The sequence below is a fragment of the Oncorhynchus gorbuscha genome, linkage group LG24 (assembly GCF_021184085.1).
Source record: "Oncorhynchus gorbuscha isolate QuinsamMale2020 ecotype Even-year linkage group LG24, OgorEven_v1.0, whole genome shotgun sequence".
Classification (NCBI taxonomy): Eukaryota; Metazoa; Chordata; class Actinopteri; order Salmoniformes; family Salmonidae; genus Oncorhynchus; species Oncorhynchus gorbuscha.
The window spans coordinates 24,493,996-24,505,154 of NC_060196.1; the positions used below are offsets into that span (position 1 = coordinate 24,493,996).

Genomic DNA, 11,159 nt, shown 5'->3' on the forward strand with positions numbered 1-11,159 from the left:
CACTTAAATTGATTCAATTGTTTACTCAATTACTAAACAAAATACGTTTTCACGATGGCATAAAGCAACTGGTGACAGATTATTTCCCCCAAATCGTCAAATCTCAGAGAGCGCTTTGCGTAAAGTCTGATGATGCAGAGAAAATGACCAAAAACCAACATCCCTCCTCTCTTCCCTTTCAGTCAGGCCCACTCTCCTTATTTATAGTGACACCACTGTGACTTCGATGCGCGCACTGACTCCCTGTTTCACTTGCTACAACTTTGGATGAAAGAAACACTGGACACAACGGCGTGCTCTCACATTTACGCACGATATGACAAGGAAAACTCAATGCTTATTTTGCAAGTGTGAGAGAAAGTGGAAAAATATGTTTTGGAATTGAAGCACAATACCTTTTAACCTTTTGGCATGGATGTATTTTTCAACTAGTAGGTTGACAGGCTTACTTCCCATAGTATTATATACTAGCCTACTGCCGTGTAATAGCCTACTGATTCGGTTGTAGGCCTACATGTAGTGGGTAGGTTATTTTATAAATTAATTGTTTTCTCTCTACTCGACATATTCAGAGAACTGAAAATGGAAAATGTTACTGAAGCTCAAGAAAATCAGACTTGGGGGACTTGGACGGACCAAATCATCGAATACAAAGTGGTGAGCACTTTGTTAGTTTTCGTGATATGCGCCTTTGGGATCGTTGGTAATGTTATGGTGATCTTAGTGGTGCTTACCACTAAACACATGAGGACACCCACTAACTGCTACCTGGTGAGCTTGGCCGTTGCAGATCTCATCGTACTAACTGCGGCGGGCTTACCGAATATCACTGACAGCATCTTCGGGTCTTGGGTGTTCGGCCGCTCAGGATGTCTCGGAATCACCTACCTCCAGTACCTGGGAATCAATGCATCGTCCTGCTCTATCACCGCCTTTACCATCGAAAGGTACATCGCTATTTGCCACCCGATAAAAGCCCAGTTGCTGTGCACACTGTCCAGAGCCAAGAAGATAATATTGTTTGTCTGGGTTTTCACTTTACTTTACTCCGTCATGTGGTTCTACCTGTCAGATATCAAAGAAGAAACATATGAGAACGACGTGACCATCGTGACATGCAGCTACAAAGTTTCAAGACAACTCTATTTGCCCATTTACTTTTTGGATTTCGGGATATTTTTTGTTGTGCCGCTTATGCTGGCAACCATTCTGTATGGTCTCATCGCCAGAATCCTGATCATGAATCCGTTACATTCTGAACGCAAGGATAAAAGTAAAAATGAACAAAGCAACACAACGAGGAGATGTAAAAACTCCCTCCACACCAGCACTACCGCTACTTCTCGGAGACAGGTGATTTGCGGTTGCTAAAAAAACAAGTGCTCCCCTATTCATTAGCATATGATAATAAATTGGAATGCACACGGGTGAGTTAGCTTTTTGACACAACATCGGGAGTCTGGTTCCTAAACTACAAGTGCGCTCCTATTTATTAGGTATTGGTAATACATTGGAACAGCCAGCATAAGCGGCGAGTTAGCTTTTTGACACAACATCGGGAGTCTGTGTGCAGCCTGGTCTCATTTCGTATTATTTCCTCTCTGCATTGTTGGGCATTAAGCATTTCAACTGTTCCAATCCAATCAAAATCCAATCAAATAGTATTGGTCACATACACGTGTTTAGCAGATGTTATTGCGAATGTAGCGAAATAATTGTGCTTCTAGTTCCGACAGTGCAGCCATATCAAACAAGAAATATCTAACAATTCCACAACAAATACCTAACGGAATATGGAATGGAATAAGAATCTATAAATATAAGGATGAGGAATGACAGAGTGACATAGGCTAAGATGCAATAGATAGTATAGAATACAGTATATACATATGATCTGAGTAATGCAATATATGTAAACATTATTAAAGTGGCATTATTAAAGTGACTAGTGTTGTATTTATTAAAGTGGCCAGTGATTTCTAGTCTATGCCTATAGGCAGAGGCCTCTAATGTACTAGTGATGGCTGTTTAATAGTCTGATGGCCTTGAGATAAAAGCTGTTTTTCAGTCTCCCGGTCCCAGCTTTGATGCACCTGTACTGACCTTGCCTTCTGGATGGTAGCGGGGTGACCAGGCAGTGGCTCGGGTGGTTGTTGTCCTTGATGCTCCTTTTGGCCTTACTGTGACATTGGGTGCTCTAGGTGTCCTGGAGGGCAGGTAGTTTGCCTCTGGTGATGCGTTGTGCATACCGCACCACCCTCTGGAGAGCCTTACGGTTGTGCGCGGTGCCATTGCGTACCAGGCGGTGATACAGCCCGACAGGATGCTCTCAATTGTGCATCTGTAAAAGTTTGTGAGATTTTTAGGTGACAAGCCACATTCCTTCAGCCTCCTGAGGTTGAAGAGGCGCGGTTGCACCTTCTTCACCATACTTTCTCTGTGGGTAGACCATTTCAGTTGGTCAGTGATCTGTACGCCAAGGAACTTAAAGCTTTCCACCTTCTCCACTGCTCTCCCATCGATGTGGATAGGGCGTGGTCCCTCTGCTGTTTCCCGAATTCCACGATCATCTCCTTTGTTTTGTTGATGTTGAGAGAGAGGCTATTTCCTGACACCACACTCCAAGAGCCCTGGCCTCCTCCCTGTAGGCTGCCTCATCATTGTTGGTAATCAAGCCTACTACTGTTGTGTCATCTGCAAACTTAATGATTGAGTTTGAGGTGTGCATGGCCACGCAGTCATGGGTGAACAGGGAGTGCAGGAGGGGGCTGAGCACGAACCCGTGTGGGCCCCCAGTGTTGAGGATCAGCGAAGTGGAGATATTGTTTCCTACCTTCACCACCTGGGGTGGCCCGTAAGGAAGTCCAGGACCCAATTGCACAGGGAGGGGTTGAGACCCAGGGCCTCAAGCTTATTGATGAGCTTGGAGGGTACTATGGTGTTGAATGCTGAGCTATAGTCAATGCATTGTTTGGAATTAAGCATTGCACTGTTAGTCTACACCTGTTGTTTACGAAGCATCAAACTGACCCCTAGCTTTGGGACATAACATCCAGGCCTACTGAGGGATACCAAATAAAATCCTATTTTATTTGTCATATGCTTGTAAACAACAGGTGTAGACTAACAGTGCAATGCTTAATTCCAAACAACGCAGAGGGAAAATAGAGAAATCATCCAATAATAATAACACAAGGAATAAATACACAATGGGTAATGATGACTATATACATGGGGAACCAGTAGCTAGTCGATGTGCAGGGGTGATACACGGGGAACCAGTAGCTAGTCGATGTGCAGGGGTGTTTGAGGTACAGTAGATACAGTATGTCCTGTACATATGTAGAGACAAAGTGACTAATATTATAATCATTTGAAATAATGATCCGTTTTTATGAACTAACTAATCCAAACAACTAATGTTACATGTTTATTACACGTTTAAAGTGACAGTTCACTTCAAAATCAAAGTTTTTCAGATGATTGTATAGCACAATCTGTCGATCCAATATACTTCAATTCCAAATGAATGGGAAATAGGCACCATCTGAAATTATATGGAACCTTGAGGCATAAACAGTAAAGCTGGATCTACACAACAGATGGCATTTCTGTCTCGCTCTGTAATTATTGTATTGCTGAGAATATTGCAGACTGCAGTGTAAGGGAAATAAACCCAGTAGCGTTGTTTGATTGAAAAGTGGCCAATAGTCACCGTCTCTTCCATGTCGTAGGTGACCAAGATGCTGGCTGTGGTGGTGATCCTGTTCGCTGTGCTGTGGATGCCGTACCGCACCCTGGTGGTGGTAAACTCCTTCCTGGAACAGGCCTACATGAATACCTGGTTTATCCTCTTCTGTCGGAGCTGTGTCTACATCAACAGCGCAATCAACCCCATCATCTACAATGCTATGTCGCAGAAGTTCCGTGCCGCCTTCCGCAAGCTCTGCCTCTGTGGACGGAAAGGCTCTGAGAAGCCTACCGGCGGCACGTACAGCGTGGCGCTGACCTACAGCGTGGTCAAGGACACATCTATGGTGGAGACTACGGACCAATTCAACACAGAGCTGGACGAGATCATGGTAACCTATGAGTTGCCTGACAAGAAGATGGTGTTTCAGGACACCTGTGTGCACGACAAGGTGACTTTATGCAATGACTGATGTTGTAAGGTTCGAGGTTCAGGGTTCAGTCACTGAAGATGACAGCTCCTCTAAGCCTTGAGGGATGTGCTGAGGCCACAGGAATTTGACTTGCTTTCAACTGTCCTGTGTCACAGCCATTTTCACTCACACTGAAGTTGACTATCAAGAGACCCAAGCTTGACCTTCGGTGAGTAATTGTAAGGCCCCATGTACAGTACAATGTGAAGGCTATGTGGTGACACATTACTGTGTTGTGTTTGCTCATCAGACACAAGTCCCAAGAGCAGACACACATTTCAAGTGTGTGCTCTTGGGACACAGACAATGTGAACTGCCCTGGTGTGACTCAAATTGCACATTTTCCACTCTTAATGAGACCTCACTGGCAGGGTCAGAGACAAGCCTCTCTCTTTCTCTCTTTCTCAAACAAGGAATACAGACTTATGAGTCTAAGGCCAATGTCCTTTATGCAGGCCTATTTCCACATTTAGATTTTTCTTTATTTTTATTATATTATGCACCATATTATTGTGTAACGTGATAAATCTGTCGGCTATTTGTTACAGAGAGTAAAATGTAAACATCAGAACTTGAGTCCATTTTGGAGGATCAAGAGTGAGTGATTCTGATTTTGATACAGTTACTGTATATATTGTGGTATATTAGGACTTTTCTACCTCTAGGATGAGGTCCCCCAGTCCATTTAATCTTAGTTATTCATTGGGATTTTAAAGGTGCTCCTGCTCTGAGATGCTTGATACATATTCCCCCTGGATCCTGGAACTGAGGAATCTATGAGTGTGCCCGGCGACACAAAGGCAACACAATTTGGCACGATGCCATAACTGTCATAACATAAATCTCTATTTCTTAGCCAGCTGTACACTGCCGAGAGTTCAATGATTATTTGAATGTAGAGTGATTGATACATTTTACCTTCCATGAATGTACAAATATTTCACCTTGATTATTAATGAAATCATGCATCACTTTGTGGAAACTTATCAAAATATATTTTGAAACTATTTGTAAAGTAATCGTTCTTGTTATTTCAAATCCTGTTTGCTTGGGGTGAGGATCGCTGTATGTGGATTGACGTGCGATTTTTCTGTGAATTATCAGCTACATATACAGTAAAAGTACTTTTTTTCCTTAGTGCTGAAATAGACATCAATATTTAGATATCAATAAGATAAACAGATATCATTAAGTATATTGTGCGGTAACATATGGTGGACATCTTTCCTTTTAAAGGAATACGATTGCATTTGTCGGCTGTTTTGTTTTGTAATGATAATGATTCAAATAAACAACTTTAAAGACATTTGACTGGGATAATTTGACCAGAGAGAATGATGATTATGTATATAACATATTGTAACATACTGCTGATGTAAAAAGGGCTGTATAAAATACATTTAATTGAGTACTTTAAACATATTACAGACTAAACAGATCACTAGCATACCCTTTTCAGTTATGGATCATGTGGCATTTAGTATGTAAATGTCACTACTGTTCAGTCTGAAAATGGCATACATTATTTTTTGCTTCACATTTATTTAACTAGGCAAGCCATCACAGGGAGGGATGCCTGTTCAAGGGTAGAATGACAGATTTGTACCTTGTCAGCTAGGGGATTTGAACTTGCAACCTTTGCGTTACTAGTCGAACACTTTAACCACTAGGCTACCCTGCAACCCCATTAAAACAGGGATTATCAACTACATTCAGCTGAATAATGTCAATAAGCCTATCAGAAGCTTCTATAGTCATGACATAATTTTCTGGAATTTTCCAAGCTGTTTAAAGGCACAGTCAATTTAGTGTATGTAAACTTCTGACCCACTGGAATTGTGATACAGTGAATTATATGTGAAATAATCTATTTGTAAACAATTGTTGGAAAAATTACTTTCATTTTAATGACTCCAACGTAAGTGTATGTAAACTTCCGACTTCAACTGTATGTGTGAAATGCTTGATAATGTATGTGATATTGATAGTGAATGGCGCTGGAGGGGATGGCTGCCGCTTTACGGGCTCCTAACCAAATGTACTATTTTGTTTTTTTCACATTGTTTGTAAATGATTTTGTACATAATGTTGACTCTACCGTCTCTTATAACCAAAAAGAGTTTCTGGATATTAGAACAGCGATTACTCACCTCAAATTGGACAAATATATTTTCTTTAACGTGTCTGACGCAAAGGATATAATGTTGCTCCTAGACAAGGTCCAAATCCCTGTCATTCACATGAAGAAAATAAGGCAATACAGGATGCGGATATCAGGGTGCCTTGTGAGAATTTGTCAGTGAGTAGGTAACCCGCCTCTAACACCCGTTCTATTGGCCAACGTGCAATCACTGGAGAACAAACTGGATGAGCGCCATTCGAGACTATCCTACCAGCAGGACATTAAAAACTGTAATATCTTATGTTTCACCGAGTCCTGGCTGAACGACGACACGGATAATATTCAGTTGGCTGGGTTATCCATGCATTGGCAGGACAAAATATCCACATCCGCTAAGATGAGGGGTGGGGGTGTATGTCTATTTGTCAATAACAGCTGGTGCGCGATGTCTAATATTAAGGTAGTCTGAAGGTATTGCTCGCCTGAGGTAGAGTGCCTCATAATAAGCTGTACACCACACCTCTACAAAGAGAGTTTTCATCTATGTTTTTTTAGCCATCTATTTACCACCACAAACTGATTCTGGCACTAAGACCGCACTCAATGAGCTGTACAAGGCCATAACCAAAAAAGAAAATGCTCATCCGGAGGTGGAGCTCCTAGTGGCCAGTGACATTATTGCAGGCAAACTTTAATCCGTTTGAACTTTTTCTAACAGCATGTCACGTGTGCAACCAGAGGGAAAAAAACTTTAGACCACGTTTACTCTACACACAGAGACGCATACAAAGCTCTCCCTCAACATCTATTTGGAAAATCCACCCATAATTCTATTTTACTGATTCCTGCTTACAAGCAAAAACTAAAGCAGGAAGTACCAGTGACTCGCTCAATACGGAAGTGGTCAGATGACGCGGATGCTATGCTACAGGACTGTTTTGGTAGCACAGACTGGAATATGTTCTGGGATTCATGCAATGGCATTGAAGAGTATACCACCTCAGTCACCAGCTTCATCAATAAGTGCATCAACAAAATCATCCCCACAGTGACCATACGTACATATCCCTACCATAAACTATGGATTACAGGCAACATCTGCCCCCAGCTAAAGGCTAGAGCTGCCGCTTTCAAGGAGCGGGACATTATTCCGGACACTTAGAAGAAATCCCGCTATGCCCTCAGAAAACCATCAAACAAGTGTCGAACTTAGATTAAGATTGAATCCTACAACACCGGTTCTGACCCTCGTCGGATGTAATAGGGCTTAAAAACTATTACGGACTACTAAGGGAAACCCAGCTGCGAGCTGCCCAATGACGTGAACCTACCAGATGAGAAAAATGCCTGTTATGCTTGCTACGAGGCAAGCAACACTGAAGCATGCATGAGAGCACCAGCTGTATTCCGGATGACTGTGTGTTTGCGCTCTCCATAGCTGATGTGATCAAGACCTTTAAACAGGGCAACATTCACAAGGCCGGGTGTCCAGATGGATTACCAGGACATGACCTCAAAGCTTGCGCGGACCAACTGGTAAGTGTCGTCACTGACATTTTCAACCGCTCTCTGTCTATAATACCTACATGTTCCAAGCAGACCACCATAGTCTTTGTGCCCAAGAAAGCAACCTGATTAAATTACTACTGCCCTATAGCACTCACACCGGTAAGCATGAAGTGCTCATCAACACCATCATCCCGTAAACCCTAGACCCACTCCAATTCGCATACCACCCCAACAGATCCACAGATGACACAATCGCACTCCACACTGCCCTTTCCCACCTGGACAATAGGAACACCTTTGTGAGAATGCTGGTCATTGACAGCGTTCAACACCTTAGTGCTTTTAGGGTTTTTAGTGTTTCTTGCCAATAACTTTTTCATTGGCAAGATAAGCAAACTTAGGGATGACATGCCAGCAACAATACACATCCAAGTATATCGAACCAAATTATAAAAGACAAGAATTGTATTTTGAAATCCGTAAAGAAGAGGTGAAAAAATGATTGTTGTCTATCACCAATGAGAAGCCAACGGCGTCTGGCAATCTGAATGGAAAATTTCTGAGATTAATAAAAAATTTAAGCCTACTAGAAAGGCCTGGAGGGAAGCTAAAGTTATTCCGCTGCCCAAGAATAGTAAAGCCCCTTTACTGGCTCAAATACCTGACCAATCAGCCTGTTACCAACCCTTAGTAAACTTTTGGAAAAAATTGTGTTTGACCAAATACAATGCTATAAACAAACAGACTTTCAGCATGCTTATGGGGAAGGACAATCAACAAGCACATTTGTAATGGCTTTACACCCCCTGCTATATTATGGATAAAGTGTTACATGTCTAACAGAACACAGAGGTTGTTATTTAATGGAAGCCTCTCCAACATAATCCAGGTAGAATCAGGAATTCCGCATGGCAGCTGTCTAGGCCCCTTACTTTTTCCAATCTTTCTAATGACATGCTACTGGCTTCGAGTAAAGCCAACTTGGTTGGCTCTTAGATGTACACAGAGAGCTAACATTAATAATATGCATGTCAGTCTCTCCTGACTCGAAGTGGAGGAGAGCTTGATTTCATCACCACTTGTATTCATGAGAGCTATTGACATGTTGAATGCACCGAGCTGTCTGTTCGAACTACTGGTACACAACTACTGGTACACATTCATGCATACCCCACGACATGCCACCCTAGTTCTCTTCACAGTCCCCAAGCCCAGAACAGACTATAGGAGGTGCACAGTACTACACAGAGCCATGACTACATGGAACTCTATACCACATCAAGTAACTCATGCAAGCCGTAAAATTGGATTTAAAACACAGATAAATATACACCTTATGGAACATCGGGGACTGTGACGCAACACACGATAACATACGCACTATACACACACGTACATATGTATTTTGTGTTCTAGATATGTGGTAGTAGAGTAGTGGCGTGAGGGCACACTTAATGTGTTGTGAAATCTGATGTGAATGTATTGTAATGTTGTGTTACTGCCTAAATTTAGCTAGACCCCAGGAAGAGTAGCTGCTGCCTTTATTATTGGGCATCATAATAAATACAAATACAAATAGCCACAAGGAAACTAGCATACAAGTACTATGTTGCCATTTCTCTAGTAGTTTAATGGTGTCCATCTACATTCACTCCTCTTCACGCAAAGAGGACATTACAATAATGGCATCTAGCAATCACTCCGGACACATGCAGCAAATATTACTCCTAAACAAAGCTTGACGTTAATGGTGATTTCAATGGTCGTTTTCAGACAGCTAAATAGACTCATCTATTGCAATGTCCTTGTATCTAACATATGACTATACTTCATGACCGTACCTGTGTTCTTTACGTTTTTGAAGACCCTCAGAAAGAGATAGTGGGCTGTAATACCAAAAGTAAGCCATCAGCCCACTTTTTGGGGGGTAGATTTTCATGAGGGTTTTGTCTGTGTTTTGAGCATGTTAAAAAGACTCATACTGGGGCAATGTCCTGAGACTAGCACAAAGATGCCATCTGAAAACACATTTCTTTCCCTTAACGTTTTAAGAGGTGTCTCTGAGGTGTTGACAGAACTGCCAGTACTAGTAATTACTAACGTAAAAAGGTTCTTCACATACCGAGGTCGTTGAAGGTGACACTGTGTTCCCACATGTCGCTGGGCTGGGCATCTCAGATGGGTTCCACCTTGAACAGGTACTGATGGCTCCCCAAGTTCACCTGGAGAAAGAGATAACATTTTATTAGTCCCAAATAGATGGTTTGTAGATATAACTGTCAATCATGTCAACTAACCTTAACCCTTATCCTAAACATACGCAGTTCTACATCTGCCATTGAGTGTTGAAGAAGTTTGTCTTTGATGTAAGGTGTCATCCCTTCAGGTCTCTCTCCCATTATAGCATTTTTAGCCCAGTGAATCTCGACTCTTGAGTGGCTCAGAGAAAAAAAATGTAAAATGGCTCCCTCCAATCAATTTATTGCGTAAACAGCAACATCCATAAAACACATAACACAATCTTAATCAACAGACAGAAAATCTAAGTGTTCCAATCAGGAGAGGACAAGGAACCAGTACATGTGATCAGTTTCCCAAAAGGCATCAGTTTTCATTATTCCTCCCATAGTGGAGGGAGGAAGAGAGACAAAGGGAGAGAGAAAGAGTGACAGAGAGAGAGAGAGAGAGAGAGAGAGAGAGAGAGAGAGAGAGAGAGAGAGAGAGAGAGAGAGAGAGAGAGAGAGAGGGAGAGAGCTAGAAAGAAAGAGATTGAGATTGAGAGACAAAGCCAGAGAGAGTCCCATTTTGTAGCCTACAACATTGACATTGTTCTCTTTTTACACATCCTTGTGATATTATTGTATTAATGCTTCAGACATTTTAGATACTAAGAATAAAAATGCCTGCAGGTCTCATCAGTGACATCCTCATACATCCAGTGTTTCACACCTGGCACAGCATGTAAATCTCTTTGCCAACTTGTTTTATAGGTAGACAGCTCTCCCCTCCAATTTCCATGCTCACTTGACAGCCATTGAAAATTTGTATCATTAACTGGCCCATATGTGATTGCTAGTTGGTGGTTGGTGACAGTTTCACACACTTAGGACGTACAAACTCCTCAAAGCTACAGTTTACTTTCCTCCCACTTTTCTGTCACCCTTTTGTGGCTACGTCCCGCATGCTACGTCACATCAGCCTATTAGGCTTTCATAAGACTTGTTTGTGTAAATGGAGTGACAACGCACGTTGTCAATAACAACTTTGGCAGTAATTAACAGTCCGCAACGACGTTGGAGCACAATACATTATATAAGAGTAGAGTACTCAACGGTAACACTTTATAATATTCAGTAATACACTAT

General features: G+C 41.9%; 1 protein-coding gene across 1 annotated transcript; it reads left to right on the forward strand.

Moving 5' to 3' along the window:
- The first annotated feature begins 582 nt into the window (after positions 1 to 582).
- On the forward strand, positions 583 to 5,469 carry trhrb (thyrotropin-releasing hormone receptor b). Its single transcript, XM_046327472.1, has 2 exons — positions 583 to 1,353; positions 3,735 to 5,469. Exons 1-2 carry the CDS (start codon positions 583 to 585, stop codon positions 4,161 to 4,163), a joined length of 1,200 nt encoding a protein of 399 aa, XP_046183428.1. The 3' UTR covers positions 4,164 to 5,469.
- Positions 5,470 to 11,159: the final 5,690 nt, after the last annotated feature.

Bases quoted from the DNA above. Each gene is read 5' to 3' on its own strand.
- trhrb (XM_046327472.1), top strand. From the start codon at position 583: ATGGAAAATGTTACTGAAGCTCAAGAAAATCAGACTTGGGGGACTTGG. The intron at 1,354-3,734 runs GTGATTTGCGGT...TCCATGTCGTAG, and splicing joins CCGCTACTTCTCGGAGACAG to GTGACCAAGATGCTGGCTGT.